Below are 21,959 nucleotides of genomic sequence, written 5' to 3' on the forward strand. Positions count from 1 at the left end.
CACCAAAACCACTGTGTGCTGATAATAAATCTTACAATTTGTGCATATAATATGAATTCAAATAAAATGATTGATATTTTTGTTTTACAGGGAAAATGTGTACAGCACCAAACATCCCAAATGCAGAGATCATGGGACATCAGAGACCAAACTACAACATCTATTCAAGGATACAATATAAATGTCGTCCTGGGTTTGAACCAGAGCAGCCTGTAGAAATCACCTGTAACTCCCAGACTGAATGGACAGGCATACGGCAATGCACTGGTATGATTTTATTATTATTATTGATTTTATTTATTTATTTATTATTATTATTATTGACTTTTATTATAGACCATTTTGATTTTATTGAATTCTGATTTGTTGATTCTCCAAATAAAATGTAACAAAATAAAGACGCTGCATTTTAAATATTTGTTTAAAAGTTTGAAAGTGTTGTGAATCTTCTTCAATCTCACTCATTTCCAAAGCCTTAAGGGACAGATTCATTCACCAAATAATCATAGTTTATGATTTGATTCAAGAAGAACATGAGCGAGCAGTGAAAATATTGCTTGTGCACAAAGCGGTCTGATGTAAAAAACTTTTTGACTTTGGTAAATGATTATGGTAATGTGAGAGTATCAGAGACAGACTTTGGTCTTGAGAATTGAGCTCAAAATGAGAGTTTCTGTAAAACTCCTCAGCTTTGTCTTTTAGTTGTTTTTTCTTTAATTTTGCCCAAAGTCAAGGCAAGTGCTTTTTGTTGTTGTTATTTATTTGAATGTCTTTTTCATTTAGATTTTAATAATTTGAACATAAATGTTATATTACATGCTCTTCCCAAACTGTAGCTTTAGAGAGTGTTGACTAGTTGTTCATGTACTTCAGCATTTAATATACATGACAGTTACATCTTTGTGTAATGTTTGTTTGTGCTTCTCAGAATGTCTTTGATAAAACATTAAATATGAAAACATAGAACCAGTTTAAAAATCTTCATATGCTGATGGTGAAACAGTGAAACTGAACAGCATGACAGGTTATATTGTTCTTGTAAAAAGTGTAAAAAACATTGTTTTGAAATGACAAGCAGAATAAATCAGCGTTGGAAGTTTTCTTTTTTATCGTTGAATTTCTCTCAGTCATACAGACAGAAATTGACAATTTGCCTTTATCCAATCAAATCATTATACATTTGCATAATGACAACTCAAAAACATGAAATCAGAATTTTGAAGTTTTGAAACTGTTTCCTCACAGCAAAGCAAAAATTGTGCCCTGATCTATCTGTGGAAAATGGATTGATACACAAACACTCCTCCAAGGAGGAAGAAATCTTTTACACCTGCGACACGGGTTATAAACCATTCAGTGGGAACTGGTGGGATTCAGTGACCTGCAGCAAAGGCTCTTGGTCTGAAGAACCTCAGTGCATCCGTGAGTTTAATTATTGTCAGTCTCAGGTGTTAGATGAATGATAGGTTACTGAAATATTGTCTGTCTTTACAGGGGAGGAAGAGTGTGGTGCTTTTCCCAGTGTTCACCATGGAAAACTAAAGAAAACAAAACAGATCTTCCATGATGGAGAAACAACAGCATTTGAATGTGATCCAGGGTTCATACCAACTCAACGCTTCATAAAATGTGTCAGTGGTACATGGGAGACACCAGTTTGTGAGGGTGAGCTTCTCAAACTCGTATTATATTTTTGTGAGGAGCAGCGACAGCATATAGTGGACAATAGAATCTATTGATAATGTTAACCTCAGTCTTACTGGAGTTCATGAATTTCCATACATTTCTTTTTTTTTTTTAGTGGATGTGCATTGTGGCTTTCCTCCAAAGGTGGAAAATGCACTCATAACATCTAAACCTGAAGAATTTTATGGAGATGGATCTAGTGTAACATACGTATGTCGAAGCTCATTCTTAATGAATGGGAAAAGCACAGTTTTCTGCCGCAGGGGAACTTGGGAAGAAGTGCCAACATGTAAAGGTAAGATTTTGATTGGTGTTGATAACTGTCTTTTAAAACTTCTTACAGATAAGAGAGAGAAAAAAAAAACATTTCTGTAAGTGAAAATGAAGAGAAATTATTTGATATTTGACAATCAATAGGAATAACATCAAGGCTCCAGATAGTTTTGTGGTGGTGATGACAATAATTACAAAATCAATTTGCTTTGAAGACCCAGTGAAATCAGAATTTGAGTTTTGGTACTTTTAGTCCATCTGTTATGTATGTTAATGTAATGTTAAACATTATCAGTTTTCACTGGTACAGTATATGCTGGATGTCTCATCCTGCACTACACAGTTTTCTGTCCAATCAAATGCTTTCTAGAATCAAAATCAAATTAGTGTTTTAGTGCCATTGTGCTATACTCCTCTCTTCAAAACAAGTCTTGTCACCTGAGAAGAAAGATTGGGTAATTTAAAAATGGTCACATTAATCCTCATTGAAATCGCAAAATAAAATAGAGATGATAGCAACTTTTTAAACAATTAGTAGGGACACCTGTATTTATACAAATCTCTCACCACATATATTTTTTTCTAAAGAAATTTTGAGAATTGCTTGAAAGATGCAAATTGAGTGTATTGAGCAATACGATGAAATTCCAGAAGGATGATGGATCTGTGAAAATGGAGTGAAACGTTTGTCTGCACAAGAGAGTCACTTAAAATTTAATGAATCTAAAATCACATTTACTTACCTGGTGGATAAAACATTGACTAGATACATGATGAACATTAGCTGGGAAATGATTGTGAATTAAGTGTAAAAATGTAATTTGTTTAATTTATTTATATCACAAATCTCACACAAGCTAACAGACCTTAGTCAGGATATGTATCATATCGAATTTATCATGAGGTTGTTAGGGATAGATGAATACCCCATTTTAAACTCAATACCATATGACAAAACTGTAATTGTTATGCTAAACCACTACTTATGGGAAAACAGTAGTATAGTGACTCCAAAGCACTGGGCCACATAGAGTATAAATGATTTTTTGTGGATAAATATGTGATCAAATGTCTGCTTTCTCTAGAGCCAACATGTCCTCTAGATACAACAGTGGAAGACTTAATAATGGAGCGATCCCCTGATATTGAGGGTCCTGTCAAACCTGGACACAAGTTAATATTTTCATGCAATAGACAAGGGCTGAAATTAAAAGGACAGAAAGAAATTACCTGTCAGTCAAATGAAGAATGGAGCAGACCTTTTCCTAAATGTGAAGGTAAGACCACAGACGGTAAAAGCCTTGGATTGGACAAAGATAGATCAAAGATAGATCTGTTGTTCACATGGAGGATGCTTTCTGTTTTTAGAGGTGATGTGTGTTGCAAACCTGACAGTGAACATGAGATCAGACGGACACCCGGGGCCTGAGGTTTCAGTCAGACCTGGACGCACAATAACTCTTTCATGTGTTGGGAGGGAATCGAAATTAGAAGGACATAGCAAAATCAGCTGCTTGTCAAATGGAGAATGGAACGTCCCATTCCCTAAATGTATAGGAGGTAAGATACTTTATTAGTTGAGTTTTATTAGTAGTGTTTACAAGCATCATTATTGCTCATATTAAATTAAAAACTTTGGTACATAATTCATCGGCACACAAGTCATTCTTGACTTGAGCCAAGAAACAATGTCCTAGCAACCACCCAGAGTAACCTAGCAACAGCATAGCTACACACTAGCACTAACATGTTCTATGGTTTAAGGCCATAAAAAAGGCATCTGGCTGATATTGAGATTTATTAATGCCACATTTTCTTGGTGATCTAAAAAAAAAAAAAATTTGCTTTGCCCTCAGGGAAATGTGGGCCACCACCACACGTGAACTTTGCAGATACAATTGAAATGACAAAAAATGAATATAATTCAGGAGAGAGAGTTGAATACAGCTGCTTTAATATGTTCACACTGGTTCAGCGTCGCCCCTACTCCAAATACGTGACCTGTGATCAAGGAGAATGGAGAGGGAGTATTAAGTGTTTGAGTAAGTATGAACACTCTACACCATCAAAGACATGCAAAGACATTCTCACTGTATTTTTCTTTTTTTTTTTTGTAAGTTTGATGTAATCTTGTAGTTACAGGTTGTTCTGATGAATCAATGAATGTATTCTGTAACACTGAGAGTGAGATGTTGGGTTTGTTTCAGAGCCCTGTTCAGTGTCTGTGGAGGAAATGGACGAAAGAGGTATACAGCTGCGATGGCGTGGACGGGAAAAGATATTCTCACCACATGGGGATAGAATCACCTTTAGTTGTAAGAGAGGCAAACATTCAACAGGCAGTGACCTAATACAAACATGTAATGATGGAGAGATGAATTTGCCCCTGTGTGAGTGACAGTGAATAAAACATCACTGAAGCCAATCAATATAAAACCTTTTCCCCAATTCAGTTTCTCTGTTTTGGAATTTCTGCAATTAAAACTAAATAAATGATAAAATCAACATGTTTAAAATTGTGCTTGTTTGAAAACCTTATTTAATTAGCTCATTTAATGCCAGCTAAGTGAGCATTTGTGTTTTTTTACAATGAAAACTTTTCAAAAATCGATTGCAAAAATCCTTTTAGACCAAAGAGAAAGCTGCAAATAATCAAGTATTTTTATTATCATGCAAATATGTGGGAAATCAGTTCATTTCACATTCAAAATGTACTAAATCTACCAAAACCGTGTTCGGGGGGCGGTCCTGGATCTACCGTTAGCATTAAGTGACCCCCTATAAAGGCCCAAAAAATAACCCTGGTTTTTCATTAAAACTAGAATTCTAGAAACATAATCCATACCCTAATCAATAAAACTTTTTTTTAATCAAATTGTTACGCTGCCACTCTAGAGTCCCTTTCAAGGAAAGTCTGTTCACTCGGCAGCCATATTTGCAATGCCTCCAGGCAGCTATTTCGGGCATCCAAGTCCTATTTGAATGGGGAATCCTGATATCTCAAAAACTGCTTGGCAAACTCACAATTAAATAACATATTTCAAATCCGCAACAAAATCTGACATCAACTGTCCCGTAAATGTTGTTTTTTATGCTCAAATAGCATTTAAAAAGCTTATTTTTCAGGCTAGACGAGCCAATGCACATGTGCAGTCCTAAGCGCGAGTCTCAGGTTTCTATGGGAACCGGAACTTCTAACAGCAGCTGCAGTGATGCAAGAACTTTATCAATCAGTGATTGGCTCTTTTACTTAGAAGGCGGGACGTATTCCGCCATAATGCGTGTTGCAGTTTCTCCCATTCATAACTAATAGGAGTGAACCATCTTTCTTTATCTATAGTCTTTGGCCGCTCCCAATTTTATAAAAAGCTACTCCAAATTAGATTTGCGTCTGAAAAACACGCCAAAGACTATAGAATAACACAAGACACATCACTTGTATTGTTTTGAATGGGAGAAAGTGCAACACGCAATATGGCGGAATAAGTCCCACCTTCTAAATAAAAAAGTCAATCCCAGATAGCAAGCAATGATCGAAATAATGTTAAATCAATGTTAATGTGTCAACGTTAACTGTATTGATTCAATATCACTTTTGTACCCGCAATTAATGTTGAAAAATAGGTCCTGAAGTGATGTAAACTGCACTTGTGCACTTTTATTTTGACGGTGCTGAGAACAGTTCAGACCAGTGTTGCCAAGTCTGGAATTGGGCTACTTTTACACCATTGCCGTGGGTTGTTTTTCATGTCCGCGGGTTTGAATCGACCCCAAATAACATGATATTTATGGGGAACCCTGCCAAAAACGCGGATTTTACCCCCCGCAATGCGATTTTACTGTGGGACCCCCCTGAAATGCAATTGGGCTAGTTTTGGGATGGTTTTGAAGAGCAATTGGGCAGATTTTGTTGTGAAAACCTGGCAACCCTGGTTCAGACAGATTCTGAGCACACAGTGCTTGCATTCTCCATCTTCATTAGTTTACAATCTGTTTAACAGTCCTGTCCAATATGTTATTAGATAGAATTGTTATACAAAGAAAGTAGACAGTATATGAAACAGTATTGGCTTTTGCCATGTGATTGATATCCAATGTCGCTAGCTTAGCAGAAATACATAATCATGTTTCGCTTTGTCCGTCAGGTTGAGCGGTCCATCTATCACTGTTTTCTATGTTTGTAGAGTTAGTTCGTGGAGTAAATATATAGGCTGTGTACACGGCTTTTTAAAAATGGCAGGTGCTGGTGTTTCGGGTGCGTTTGACATATCAGTGTACACCTACTTCACTGGTAGCTCCTTTTGTGCTAGGTTAGACCTTTTACATTCTGAAGTAGTCATGATTCGCCTCTCGCAGTGTAACTTGCTCTAAACACACTTCTTAAATACGCAGAATAATGTAAGTAGATAATTTTCCATGTAATCGCGCCTTTGACCGATTACGAAATCGTGGCATCCGTAATCGCGATTAGAAATTCGATTAATTGTGCAGCCCTATTCAACATCATGCTTCCAACTACAACTGACTTAAAGCCACACAGCCTGAAATCAACTGAAAATAAAAGAAGACAATAAATCTCTCAAGATCTCAGCAGAAGTTCTTTTTGAGAATTAAAAGAGGTTTAGATGTTGATGTTTTATTGAAAATGTTTGGTCACCAATTTGGTGATCAGTGTTTGACTCTTGGCTTATTGTGTGAGTTTGTAGTCTTTGTAACAGTGTTTGCTAAAACATATTTGTTGCAAAGAAAACCAGAAACAAAGATGATCAGGTGATATAGTCACCAGCTGTAGATGGTAATGAAATTTAGACTAACACTTGTGTAGGTGTTCATCTACATCTAATTGTTTTGATTTTTAGATTCAGAATATATTTCAATATGGTAATATTGTAGAAATGTAGCAAATTGTTCTCTTATTCATTTTTTTAAGATGTTAGGTTTTGAACTTATGTTCAACAGTTTTGAAAAGAGTATGTAAACATATGAAAATTGGCTTGTAGGTTTAGAGTTTTGGTGGTGAAACAAATTCATAATTTGAAAGTAGTCATCAAATGCATTTTGTGCCAAAGCAGTGATAAATGATCCACAGTTTAGCCCACATGTTGTGAGAGTTTTGAAAAATGTGATCTACGTATCGAGAGATGTGTCCTAGCAATTGCAAAAAAAAAAAAAGGTAAGGGATAAATAATTAAAAGAGTTAAGGGATTAAAGAAAAAAAAAAGAACTATAAAGAACACATTCACTCTTAAAGGGTTAGTTCACCCAAAAGTGAAAATTCTGTCAATTACTCACCCTCATGTTCTCCCAAACCCATAAGACTTTCGTTCATCTTCAGAACACAAATGAAGATTTTTTTTGATGAAATCTGAGAGCTTTCTGTTCCTCCATTGACAGCTACGCAATTACCACTTTGACGCTTCAAAAAGTTCATAAAGCGATCGTAAAACTAATCCATATGAATTGAGCGGTTTAGTCCAAATTTTCTGAAGAGACACGATCACTTTATATAATGAACAAATTTAATTTAGTCATCTATTTATTTATTTATTCTTTTTCATATACACTTTGCAGCGAACATAAACAGAAGCTCAACCAAACCAGGGTAGTGTTTCCAAAAAGCTTTGTTAGCCAAGTATGGTTGCAAGTTATCAGCTTAGTTCAACGAGTCTGTGTTTCCCAAAACCATAGTTCCAACGAACATTTGCAAACAGCATCGCAGAGTTGTGTGGTTGGAACCTGTGGAAGCATAGTTTCTTGTTTTTATGAAATGTTGACTTAATAAATCCTTATCTTGAGCAAAATAAGCAAGCTGACATTCAGTGCAGTCTATATATTTTCTTTTGAATATACGTATATATATATATATATATATATATATAAATGTCATTTACATATTTTAGTTTGTCAAGAGATTTTAAGCACTGTTTTTGAAGAGTGTGCATGTGCACATTTAGCAGCGAGTTACATCGTTGTACGGGAAACGCACCCCTGCTTGACATGCAAGAACAAATCACTTTGGTTCTTCCGGAAGAATAAAAGCCTAAATTCATTCTGTTCATGGGCTTGAGCACCTGCCCCTTTAATCGTGAAAATGAAAGTGCCCTTTTCGTTCATATTGCAATTTCTACCGAGTGGCCCCCTGGAATGTGATTTCTCTCATATCATGCAAACTGGTGACAAATGACATTAGATGAATTCAATATCAATATTAATGTTTCTCATGTTGTGGTGTTTATCTTGGTTGGTTGTTTTGTACATTGTAAAAGACTAGCATTTTCTAAGCAGAAGCTTTAGAATAATATACAGGCAAGTTTATAAAATAACAAACTCAAAACAATATTTGATGTCTCCATATTTCTTTATCTGGTGAGTAGCCATAATTATGTATAGTCAGCCATTTATTATATAAAAATAGTGCTTAAGAGCTGGGACACTTGACTACAAAATCATATAATATGGATATCATGTAAAATGTACATTATTTCTAAATACTTATGGGGTATATTTTAAGATAATAAATACAATCAATAAATTTAAACTTCACACAGGGACCACTTGGTGGTGCAGTTAAACAGGAAATTCTGAAAGTATATATTTAGCAGTTACTCATTATTTTGAAGGGGGAAAAAGTTAAAATTGTGACATTATTTGGACCCTTTATACAGCACAATCAGAACAAGACAAATAATCATATTCTGTTTTCTCCATTTTATTTTTTATTTATTTTTTTTTTTTTACAAACATTGTAGTGTTGACTGCATTCAGTAAGCTCAAAAATAAAAATAGGTTTATCAGTCACTACAAACCAAGCTTTTTTATCTTATGAATTTTGTCAATTTATTTTTGAAGTTTATGTAACCACTTATTGCTATAAAATCTATTCAAATCAGGGGTTTTAGTATTTAGACATGTCTCAAATTCTGGTAACAGGGCTGCAAAAATCACAAACCTCTGATAATAACCTCTGAAAAACTAAAAAAAATTCAATATATTTCTTGAAAAAAATTGCAATTTTCAGGTCCTATTTTGAACATATTCATTGTGTGCCAAGAATCTGTTATCACATGACAACCATTTGCAAATAAAGAACTTTGAGTTTAACAATTTAGTGTTTACCAAAAGTCCAGTAAGTAACATCCAGTAAATGACATCCTACACTTACATTTCCAACTTTTTTTTTTTTTTTATGAGAAATAAGGAGGATCATCTAGGTCAGTGTCCTAAAGGCGACATTTTGTATGTTGCCCTTATTTGACACACCTACTTCAGGTCTTGCAGTCTCTACTAATGACCTGATGAGTTGAATAAGGTGTGTTAGATGAGCGATACATCCAAAATGTGCAGTGGGGGTCCTCCAGGACAGGTTTGGGAACCACTGATCTAGGTCATAAGAGACAACAACAACAATTTAAGATGTCAGTCGAATACTTTAAGGGTCAAACTCTTCTTCTGCATCTGTTTTTTTATATCAGTTCAAATATTTCACAATGACTACTTTTGCAATGCTTGAAAGTTCGAAAGTGTTCTTAATCTTCTTCAGTCACACTCATTTCCAATGCTCTATGTGACAGATTCATTCACCACATAATCATACTTTATAATTTGATTCAAGAAGAACATGAGCCAGTGAAAAACATTAATAGGATTAAACTACAGAGTTCAGAGGTGAACATGCAAATATTTTGGAAACTGCCCTTTGCTTCCTGTTCATGTGTTGCATAAATATGATTCAAAAAGTCTGACTTCTCTAAAGTAACTTATCTTTTGGTGTCTGTAGCAGTTGCTGCATCAGATGAGATTATTATTTTTTTTTTATTTTCCCCATTTACAGGAAATGTTGCTTGTGCACAGAGTGTTCTGATGTAAGAAAGACCACTTTTTGCCCTCTTTTTTGACTTTAACTTGCTGATCCCCAAGCAAGCAAAAGTATCAGAGACAGACCACAAAAGGTATTTCAGAATTGAGCTCAAAATGAGAGTTCCTGTAACACTCCTCAGAGAGAGCGGCAATAACAAAACTATACGCTGACACCCCCCAACCACAAACTGACTGTGAAATACAAATGTCTTTTTTTCCTTCCTCAAACTGGCACTGAAAAAGTAAGACTCATACTGGAAAAGTAATATTTTCATTTAGGACAGGAGCAGCATGCCCCTCTGAAGTAGCAGAAAAGGTCATGAAACCCCAAAACACAATTTTTTGAGATGTGAACAGGTATGTACAGGCTGCACATCACTGAAAACACTAAAAGCACACATAAATTTAATCAAGAAGTGGAAATTGGTTATTTTTGCATTTTTCTGAGCAATTTCGTTCTTCCGGGTTGAAAAGCAAATTTGAAGCAACATCACGGAATCTGATGTAGATGTGTGCCTCCGGAGTGTGGACCAGTGTTTACTTTAATTGTGCTCTTGACTCAGGGGATTTATATGTTTGAGGTCTTTTTAGCAGTGTGTTTATTGAAACATATAATTTGTTGAAAAAGAAGCCATAAGTAAAGATGAGCAAGTGATCTTTATCATAAAGTTGTTTAAAAAAAACATTACTGATCATAAGTGATTATTCAATATTCTTTACTGTCAATACAAGCCTGCTAGAGAACAGACATTCTGCATTTTGATTTTTAAATATATTTAGGATAAAAAAGTTTAGACATCAGACATCAAGAAGCAGCATATGATTCTCAACAATGGTGACATGTTTCATGCTGCAATACATGCTGGGAGACACAATAGTATAAAACGTATGGCTCGCAGCATGAAGTATGTTACCATTGTTGAGATGCATATGCTGATTCTTGATATCTGTGTATATTCAAATGGCATTTTTTTTGTTTTGAAAAAAAAAAAAAAGAAATTATGTGAACAGTCATTGATATTTTTCAAAGATCTCCAGTGATGAATATCAAGAAGTGCAGTCACATAGCTACTGTAATCAGTGAGGTGCAGTTCTATAATCAAAAACTAGACTCTGAATGAGATCAGTAAACAAGACTACTACATACTTATCACCAATCTTAATTTATTGTCCTTGCCATAACAAACACTGTTAAAGCAGCCAAAAAAAAAAAAGCAAAGTTCATCAAAATGCCTAATTAAAGCAAGCACTAACCACCATAATGGTGACGTCAACCAGAACTTATTTTCAATAAGACATCAACATCTAAACCTCTGTTAATTCTCAATAAGAACTGCTGTAGACGTCTGACAGAAATAAAGTCAGTCTGGTTAGTAATATGTAAAGCTGGTAATACTGTTTGTGGAGTTGTTTAATTAGATCTTGAAAGATTTAATGTCTTGTTCAGAGGTGGAAAGTCCAGGGGTCAGAAAGTAAAAGTCCTGCCATATTTTTATTCCACCCACTGAAGCAGTGTTAAAGTTAATGAGATAAATAAGTGTTTAATTGAGGTGATGATTGACCATTATTGAAGACATCTGATGTTAACAAGCAGAATCACCAAAGGAGAAAAATCACAATTTTTAAGAAACCATCACAGAGGTCAGGGTTTTCTTTAGTTGGGCTCTTGACCCTTGACTTTTTAATATTAGATTTTGTTTGGGCTGCTGTAACTGAGTTATAACAACCAGTCAAGCAAAGAGAAAACATGATCAGGTGGTGTTGGTTGTGTTTTCACATAATCATTATTTGATCTGAACTCATTTAAAGCCCAATCACTGAGTTAGATTTACATTATTGGTTCTACAGCAGAAGATCAGCTTTATTAATATAATCCAAAAGGTTTCTTAAAAGTTGTTCTTTTAGGCACAGACAGACATCAAGAATCAGTCTGCGAATCTCAACAACAGTGACAAAGCAACATATTCTGATAAACAGATCAACTCTGAACATTAGAAAACAAGCTACTAAAAAGTCACATAAAGACAGCAAAAAATTAAATAGTTAGAATAAAGAAAATTCATTCATGCAGCAATGCATGATGGGAGCCGTGGATGAATTTTGATTGGTGGCACCCAGAATGCATTGCAACATGCTTTTTGTTGAGATTCACTGTTGAGATTCATACGCTGATTCTTGATGTCTGTGTGTCTAAATGAAACTGAATTTTCACTTTTTTTTTTAGAACAACTTTTGATAAAACCTTTGGATTATTTTGAAAAAGCTGATCTTCTGCTGTAGAATCACAGTGCTGCTGTAATCAATAATGTAAATCTAACTCAGAGATTGGGCTTTAAACGAGTTCAGTGACTCAGGTCAAATAATGATTATGTGAAAACATCTTTTCTCTTTGCTTGTCTGGTTGTTATAACTCAGTTACAGCAGCCCAAACAAAATCTAATATTAAAAAGTCAAGGGTCAAAAGCCCAAGTAAATCAAACTCTGATCTCTGTGATGGTGTCTTAAAAATTGTAATTTTTTTCCTTTGGTGATTCTGCTTGTTAACATCAGGTGTCTTCAATAATGGCCAATCATCACCTCAATTAAACACTTAATTATCTCATTAACTTTAACACTGCTTCAGTGGGTGGAATAAAAATATGGCAGGACTTTTACTTTCTGACCCCTGGACTTTCCACCTCTGGTCTTGTTTAACCTTCAGTTTATTTTATCTAAGGCTGTAACTGGTCAGTTGTAGTTCTTGTGTTTCTCTTTCCTTCAGTGATTCTGCTTGTTTACAGCAGGTGTTCATCACTAATGCTCAATCATCACTTAATTAATCACTTAATTATCTACTTAACTTCAACACTGATTCAGTGTTACCTTTTCAAACTCTGAGTGTGGACTCATATAAACCCCAGCAGTGTTGATTTAACACTGAGGATTTTACTGTGCAGCTAACAGAATTTTGTTATAAGAACGTTCTCCAAATATTCAGTGTTGGTTCTGGGAACGTAAAAAATGTCCAGTTTTCTTGACATTAGAGGAGCGTGTTTTAAAGGTATGATGTTCCTCAAACATTCTTTCAACTTAATTTTGACTTAAAATTCAACATTCTAGAAACGTTGATTTGTAACATTCCAAGAACATAAAAATTTGTTTCGTTAATGTTAGTATAATGTTATTTAAAGGTTAGTGGAGGGATGCTGACAAAATGGAGGTAAATCTGCTGTATATATACTTGTTATCGTTAATTGACTTGATTAACTGAATGTGCTCCTCTCGTGTTATTTAGTTTAATTATCTGAAAGTGCTCCTTCCAAAAATTTAAAAAAAAAATTTATATACTTGACCTTTTTTCTTAACTTAGTTTCCTTTCGAAGTGGAACTCGCACTGCATCATGGTGATTGATACTTTGGGGAACACCTCCAGCATGGCTGGTGTCTGAAGCACGTGTGCTACAGGCCAATCTCGATTGGTCATAGTAGGACAGTGTCCTTACAGGCATATTGGCAGAGGTGGAAAGTCCAGGAGTCAGAAAGTAAAAGTCCTGCCATATGTTTATTCCACCTACTGAAGTAGTGTAAAAGTTAATAAGATAATTAAGTGATTAATTGTGTGATGATTGACCATTAATAAAGACACCTGATATTAACAAGCAGAATCACCAAAAGAGAAAAATCACAATTTTTAAGTCACCATCATGGAGATCAGGGTTTGCTTTAGTTGAGCTCTTGACCCTTGACTCTTTAGTATAAGGTTTTATTTAACTGTTTAACTGAGTTATAACAACCAGACAAACAAAGAGCAAAAATGATCAGGTGATGTTGGTTATGTTTTCACATAATTGTTATTTGACCTGAATCACCAAACTCATTTACAGTCCAAACTCTGAGTTAAATTTACCTTATTGATGACAGCAGCATTGTGATTCTACAGCAGAAGATCCAGCTTTCCTCACTATAATCCAAAAGATTTCTCAAAAGCTGTTTTGATAGATAGATAGATAGATAATAAATATAAAAAAAAAAAAAAAGTAAATAAAACTTTGTGTTAGGCACACACAGACATCAAGAATCAGCATATGAATCTCAATGACGGTGATAAGCAACATGCTGCATTCTGATCAACAGATCAACTCTGAACATTAGAAATCAAGCTAATAAAAAGTCACATAAAAACAGCAAAAAATAAAATAGTGATAATAAAGGAGATTACTAAGACAATTAAGCTCATAATTTATTCATGCAGAGCTATTTTAGCTTTGCTTGTCTAGCTGTTATAACTCAGTTACAACAGCCTAAACAAATTCTAATATTAAAAAGTCAAGGGTCAAGAGCTCAACTAAATCAAACCATGATCTCCATGATGGTGACTTAAAATTGTGATTTTCTCCTTTGGTGATTCTGCTTGTTAACATCAGGTGTCTTCAATAATGGTCAATCATCACTCAATTAATTACTTAATTATCTCATTAACTTTAACACTGCTTCAGTATTATGCCAAGTTTACGCTACAGGATTTTAAGCCCTATTTAAGCACGATTTGCAAGTTAACATGCTCACCGGCAGGTCGGGCTGTGATCGGGGGAAAATCAGCGGGTGGTCGGCGCTCACCAATCTTTATGTGTGAACTATTCAACGAAGCATTAAAGAGGCTCGCTGACGTGTCGCCGACACCTCACTGACGCCGGACAAATATCTAGCATGCTAAATATCTGGAGCTGTCGGCCGACTCTGGGTAGCGTTGCAGTGGGAAGAAAGGAGTTAAAATCCGTTTCACAGTCTTGAACATGAAGTACTTGTGAACGTTGAACTCCTGGAGCACAGAGAAGGTCCTTTTCCTGGAACACGCAGAAGAAGAAGCCTTGAAGGTTCTGATGTCTGTGCAGACAATCCTTATTCTCTGGAACATGCAGACGGAAGGATCTTCAGATTCTGAAGTCAGTGCAGATCCGGTCAGTCTGGAACATGCAGAATTTCTTGCAGAATTTTCTTGTTTCTCTCTTTAGAGCTTCAGAGTCTTGAGAGAGCAATTTCACTACTCTGTAGAGTTGGACTTAGCTTAGTACATCTTGGGACCGGAACCTTGAACCAGGACTGGAACAGGAACTGGAGCCTGGAACCAGAACGGGAAACTGCAGCAACCCGAAAACTGGAACAATTCTCTGTCTCAGAGACACGCCTTTTAATCTGTCCCGAGAAGGAGGGAGATGCAAATTGGCACCTTTCAAATCCAGTCTTTTGATTGGCTGATGCTGTCAGAGGTGGCCACTGGACAGTGGTGTAATGTAACAAAGTAATAATACTTCGTTACAGTACTTGAGTATTTTTTGGGAGAATCTGTACTTTACTTGAGTTTTTATATTTCTGTCAACTTTTACTTTTACTCCACCACATTTTCTAAATAAAATGTATACTTTTACTCCGATACATTTTCCCAAAGCATTTTCGTTACTTACTACAAAATAAAGTCGGTAGAACACAGACTGCAAGCAAGCATGTGCAAACAAGTGCTTGCACAACCGCGGTTGATTTCATTTTCCGGGTTGTGTCCGTTGCTGGAGCGGCTGAGAAGAGTGCGCTGTCATTATACAGTACGAGAGCGGCCTCTAGAGGCGACATAAAAACTTGTAGAGTTTGTTTTGACACGTGACGTGAGCCTGCGCACTGCACAGAGGGGGGACACTTCAAAAACGGATTTAAAACAGACAACAAAACGGTGTGTTATACAGTATACACTACAGTACATGTTTTCCTATCATTATAAAGTAATTAGTTTGTTGACTAGATGCTGCATTAGTGGAGAACAGTAGTATGTTTGCCGTCGATATGCTAACATTAGTAGTAGGCTACCTCAAGCGGTTAAAACAATGTGACAAAAACACCAACTGTTTAATGACATGATTGTTACCATTCATTTGCATTAGTTTATATCCATTTGTTCGCTGTTATGCATTCGTTATTCAGCAAAGTTGCATATTTAAAATGTATCCTCATCATGCAGCGACAGAAACATATCAAATTAGAAATCTATTCGATTTCAGTTCTTTTTTTTTTATCGGCACTGTAACACATATTTTGATTAGATAATCATCAAGTTTTCTAAAATAGAGGCAAATAATGTGTTAAAGTATACATAGACCTATGCTATGCCTTTGTGTGTAAAGATGGCAATTTTTAATCACGACTGTTTGGATTTATATGAAATGGTAACACTTTACAATAAGAGTCGATTTGTAACATTAAATAAGGTTAATAAAAGTATTGTTCATTGTTAATTTCAACATTTACATTTTAACATTTTAAAGTTGTCTCTTACATTAGTTATAATGCACTATGAATTAACATGAATGATCAATGTATAATTAATATATTAGTATTTTTTATATTTAAAACTTACAATAAACATTTTGCCTTTTTTTAATTCAAAGAAAACAAAATGTAAGAAAGAGTTAAAACTGAACACAATCTTGCTGCTCAAACTGCGTATAGAACAATTTTAATATAATGGAACGAACGTGGCGGCAGTTCCGTTTTTTCCGTAAGTAGAAAAGGGAAGGAATACGGAAAGCGGAAGCACATGCAAGGCGATCATTTGTGTTTATAAAGCACATACATTTGTATTTTTTAAGAAAATGACTGATTGTTTCGCTAGATAAGACCCTTATTCCTCGTCTGGTATCGTTTAAAGCCCTTTGAAGCTGCACTGAAACTGTAATTTTGACCTTCAACCATTTGGAGAGACTATTGAAGTCCACTATAAGGAGAATAATCCTGGAATGTTTTCTTCAAAAACCTTAATTTCTTTTTGACCTAGGAAAGAAAGACATGAACATCTTGGATGACATGGGGGTGAGTAAATTATCAGGAAAATTTTATTTGAAAGTGGACTAATCCATTAAACTACGCCAGAGCGCGTACACACCTCACGCACCAGATGCCGTGCGTGCGCTCAAGGCAGTTGGACATAGTGGTGTATTAGAGGTAAAAAATTATATAAATACTGTTCGGTTTCTCGCACAAACCGATCGTTTCGTGCCTTAGGACATCAATGTGTCGTCACGAGCCGCAGGATTTAATTTGGATTTGTCTGTGCATGTTTTTTTTTACTCTCATAGATTGTGTTCCTATTGACATGCATTATACGACTGACAGACTGCAACGGTTGGAGTTAAAAGTCATCATTTGTGTTCTACTGAAGAAACAAAGTCTCCTACATCTTGGATGCCCTGGGGGGTAAGCAGATAAACATCAGATTTTCATTTTTGGGTGAACTATCCCTTTAAGTACAAAAAATATCACATACTTTAAAACTTTTACTCAAGTAATATTCTAAACAGTGACTTTAACTTCTACCAAAGTCGTTTTCTGGTAAGATATCTATACTTTTACTTAAGTATGGCTTTCAAGTACTTTATCCACCACTGCCACTGGATGGCCCCTCTCTTGCATGAGGTTCATTTGCATAGCTTAAAGTTCATGTTTAAAACAATGTCCTTAAGGTTTTTCCTATGCATAATTCACTTTCCAAACCAATTTCAGATTAACATAGGCATTGTGCTGAAAACATAAAGACCAAACATCATTGGGTTATGTTGAACTACCTATGCATTCATGTATACCTTAATGGGCAAGTTTGTAAATTTTGCATGTACACAAATAACACTCATTAAGTATATAAAGTTCTGAAATAGAAATGGAGAAGATTTGCTCCATTTTGTCCATTGTGTGTCTATTTTTATATAGATAATACTTCTTTTGTTGCTTCAAGCCAAACGGCAAAACCTGTCTGGTGAATCAGTTCACACCTCAGGTCCTAGGGCTGAGGAACTAGGGTGAACAATGGGGTCAATGGTGATAGGATTAGCCTGCTCAATGGCATGCTAATGTCATCATTGTTCCTTTGCACAAATGGTCAGGATGATTGTCTTTGCAGGCAGGGTGATTGTCTTTAATTGTCTTTGCAGTATTTAGACATGTCTCAAGTTTGGAAAAAATAAACATAGTTTTTAGTTTGACATTTATCTTCACAGTCTGCATTTTCTGAAGGTTAAGCACTCTTTTTTTTTCAATTACTATTTAAAAAAAATAAAATGTATTTTTTTAAAGAGCTTTTACATTTGCAATTATTTTCTTCAGTGTGAGATGAGGAGTATCATATTCTAGGTCATATGAGACAACAACAATTTAAGCAGTCAGTCGAATACTTTAAGGGTCAAACTCTTCTTCTGCCTCGCTTTTTTTTGTCAGTTCAATAGATTGCTCAATTCTAATGGACACATTTTGCAACGGCAGTTACAAGTATATTTTGCAATGACTTTATGTGAAATGTTTAAAAGTTCGAAAGTGTTGTGAATCTTCTTCAATCTCACTCATTTGCAATGCCATATGGGAAAGATTCATTCACCAATACAATGTACGTAATGTATGTATGATTTGATTCAAGAAGAACATGAACCAGAAAAAAAATAATAATAATTCACAGTTTAGAGGTGAACATGGCAATTATTTTGGAAACTGGCCTTTGCTTCCTGTTCATTTGTTGCATAAATATGACTCAAGAAGTCTGACTTCTCTTCGTCTTCTAAATGACAAATACAAATTGCTGCATCAGATAAGATTTCATTTACAGGAAATATTGCTTGTGCACAGTGTGGTCTGGTATAAGAAAAACCTCTACTTTGGTAAACGATTAACTTGTTGATCGCCAAGCAGACAAGAGTATCAGAGACGGACCAAAAAAAGGCACTTGAGAATTGAGCTCAAAATGAGAGTTCCTGTAAAACTCCTCAGCTTCGTCTTTTGTTTTTTTTTCTTTAATTGTGCCCAAAGTCAAGGCAAGTGCTTTTTGCTGTTATTATTTATTTGAATGTCTTTTTCATTTTGATTTTATTGACTTGAATATAAATGTTATAATATATGCACTTCCCAAAACATTTAACTGTAGCTTTAGAGAGTGTTGACTAGTTGTACTTCATTACTTCAGCATTTAATATACATGACAGTTACGTCTTTGTGTAATGTTTGTTTGTGCTTCTCAGAATGTCTTTGAAAAAACATTAAATATGAAAACATAGAACCAGTTTAAAAATGCTATTGGTGAAACAGTGAAAGTGAACGACATGACGGGTTAAATCGGGTTATAGCGTTCCTGTAAAAAGTGTAAAAACATTGTATTCACAGTTTTGAAATGACAAGCAGAATCAATCAGCGTACCTGCAGAGATCGCAGATGGGATAATAATGTCTTAGAAGTTTTCTTAGAAGGTTTCTTCTTTGTCTTTGAATTTCTCTCGGTCATACAGACAGAAATTGACAATTTGCCTTTAACTTGAACTTTTTCAATACCCAATCAAATCATTATACATTTGCATAATGACAACTCAAAAACATGAAATCAGAATTTTGAAGTTTTGAAACTGTTTCCTCACAGCAAAGCAAAAATGCCCTGATCTATCTGTGGAAAATGGATTGATACACACCCTCTCCTCCAAGGAGGAAGAAATCTTTTACACCTGCGACACGGGTTATAAACCATTCAGTGGGAACTGGTGGGATTCAGTGACCTGCAGCAAAGGCTCTTGGTCTGAAGAACCTCAGTGCATCCGTGAGTTTAGTTATTGTCAGTCTCAGGTGTTAAACGAATGATAGATTACTGAAATATTGTCTGTCTTTACAGGGAAGGAAGAGTGTGGTGCTTTTCCCAGTGTTCACCATGGAAAACTAAAGAAAACAAAACAGATCTTCCATGATGGAGAAACAACAGCATTTGAATGTGATCCAGGGTTCATACCAACTAAACGCTTCATAAAATGTGTCAGTGGTACATGGGAGACACCAGTTTGTGAGGGTGAGCTTCTCAAACTCGTATTATATTTTTGTGAGGAGCAGCGACAGCATATAGTGGACAATAGAATCTATTGATAATGTTAACCTCAGTCTTACTGGAGTTCATGAATTTCCATTAATATCTTTTCTTTATAGCGCACATGCATTGTGGCGTTCCTCCAAAGGTGGAAAATGCACTCATAACATCTAAACCTGAAGAATTTTATGGAGATGGATCTAGTGTAACATACGTATGTCGAAGCTCATTCTTAATGAATGGGAAAAGGACAGTTTTCTGCCACAGTGGAACTTGGGAACAAGCACCAACATGTAAAGGTAAGATTTTGATTGGTGATGATAACTGTCTTTTAAAACTTCTTACAGATTAGAGAACAAATAATTACAAAATCAGTTTGCTTTGAAGACCCAGTGAAATCAGAATTTGAGTTTTGGTACTTTTAGTCCATCTGTGCTAGATTAATATGTTAATGTAATGTTAAACATTATCAGTTTTCACTGGTACAGTATATGCTGGATGTCTCATCCTGCACTAATCCTCAGTGAAATCGCAAAATAAAATAGAGATGATAGCAGCTATTTTAATAAAGTAATAGGGACACTACCCACTAAACAAAAGTATGTTCAGAAGACTTCTTTTCATTGTCTTTGTCACAAAAGTCGTACATTGAAAAGACGTCCACTGAGGAGCCAGAATGAAAGCTTGACATCTTCTGCACGTCCGATATAGACATTCCATTTAGACGTCTGACAGAAATAAAGTCAGTCTGGTTAGTAATAAGTGAAGCTGGTAATGCTGTTTGTGGAGTTGTTTAATCCTCCTCTGCTGAAATCTTGAGAGATTTAATGTCTTTCACTTGCAGTTGATTGTACCAAATACTCAATCATCAGTTATTTGATCACTTAATTATTTCATTAACTTCTTTTAACGTTGTGTAGATTGGACTTATATAAACACTGAGCAGTGTTCACTGAGGATTTTCCTGCGTAGGACATTTCAGCATCTATCCAAACAGAGTTTTGACCCTGTAAATGTTTTTAATTGTATTTTACATACAAACATGAAGTCTGTCACAAGTGGTTCAGTGGGAAACACTGTCTCCTCACAACAAGAAGGTTCGTGGTTCGAGTCTCAGCTGAACCAGAAAGTCATTCCTTCAGATCTGGTTTCCCTCACAATCCAAAAATGTGTGAATTACAGATGTTTTTTTGTTTTTTTAAACCTTGTACAAAGGTTCCATGAATGTCTATATCGGACGTGCAAAAAACGTCAAAAAAAGACGACAAAAACTTTCATTCTGGCTCCTCAGTGGACGTTATTTCAACGTACAACTTTTGTGACCAAGACATTGAAAAGGCGTCTTCCAGACATAACTTTGTTTAGTGGGTAAGACCACAGATGGTAAAAAACTTGGATTGGACAAAGATAGATCAAAGATAGATCTGTTGTTCACATGGAGGATGCTTGATTGATCCGATCTTTCTGTTTTTAGAGGTAATGTGTGTTGCAAAGCTGACAGTGAACATGAGATCAGACAGATACCCTGGGCCTGAGGTTTCAGTCAGACCTGGACACACAATAACTCTTTCATGTGTTGGGAAGGAACTGAAATTACAAGGACATAGCAAAATCACCTGCTTGTCAAATGGAGAATGGAACGTCCCATTCCCTAAATGTGAAGGAGGTAAGGTCAAATTCTGATAACACTTTACATGAATAATCATGTACTAATACCTGAATTAATACTTAATTCAGCAAGCTTTAATGATTATTGAAAGCATGAACTAATCATGAATTAATGAAGAGCTATCCTTAACTATGACTGGAGTCATTATGGATTCACACATGAATAATGGCAGTCTTAACTACATTAGTACATGTTTGATAGTTAATGCATTAATTAACATTTATGGCTAAACCAGAACAAACTGCCTCTTTACGAAGGAATAATTTAAATAATATTATCATAGTTTGAACTTTTGACTGCAGCTTTGTCATAAACATTACTGGATGGCACAGAATTAATTGATCCTCCTCATCAAAAGTAGAAAATACTGAATGCACTAATAACTGATCTTAAAAGGTCTTTATCTGTTTTGTGTTGTTCTCTTTCCCTTCAAACTCACCTTACTGCAACTTATGTGCAGCTAAATAAAAAATAAAAATTCAAAACCCTCAAAGAACATTTGTGGAAAGGTTCCCAAAGAAACAACCAAACTGGGATCATAGTCCGAACGTTTGCTGGAATCAGTTCACTCTCCAAGATGCATATACAATTAAACGAAAAAAAACATACATGTAATTACTGTACATAA

General features: G+C 35.4%; 1 protein-coding gene across 11 annotated transcripts in view; it reads left to right on the forward strand.

Annotated features, from left to right (window-relative positions):
• The window catches only part of cfh (complement factor H), a 68,705-nt gene that overhangs the window by 13,669 nt on the left and 33,077 nt on the right, over positions 1-21,959 (forward strand). The window contains exons 4-11 of one of the 11 annotated variants that reach the window (XM_051908973.1): positions 91-267; positions 1,246-1,422; positions 1,495-1,665; positions 1,802-1,981; positions 3,045-3,236; positions 3,328-3,519; positions 3,816-4,001; positions 4,167-4,464. The exons of 2 other annotated variants lie outside the window; for them this stretch is intronic. In XM_051908973.1, the coding sequence (XP_051764933.1) occupies positions 91-267; positions 1,246-1,422; positions 1,495-1,665; positions 1,802-1,981; positions 3,045-3,236; positions 3,328-3,519; positions 3,816-4,001; positions 4,167-4,357 (1,466 nt within the window). In that variant the 3' untranslated portion in view covers positions 4,358-4,464. Of the gene's footprint in view, positions 1-90; positions 268-1,245; positions 1,423-1,494; positions 1,666-1,801; positions 1,982-3,044; positions 3,237-3,327; positions 3,520-3,815; positions 4,002-4,166; positions 4,465-18,397; positions 18,636-19,230; positions 19,405-19,781; positions 19,962-21,136; positions 21,329-21,959 lie in introns of those variants that run through there. 8 more of the 11 variants (XM_051908979.1, XM_051908974.1, XM_051908975.1 and 5 more) reach the window with 8 other exon arrangements.

This window comes from Ctenopharyngodon idella, chromosome 10 (genome assembly GCF_019924925.1).
Source record: "Ctenopharyngodon idella isolate HZGC_01 chromosome 10, HZGC01, whole genome shotgun sequence".
NCBI classification, from domain to species: domain Eukaryota; kingdom Metazoa; phylum Chordata; class Actinopteri; order Cypriniformes; family Xenocyprididae; genus Ctenopharyngodon; species Ctenopharyngodon idella.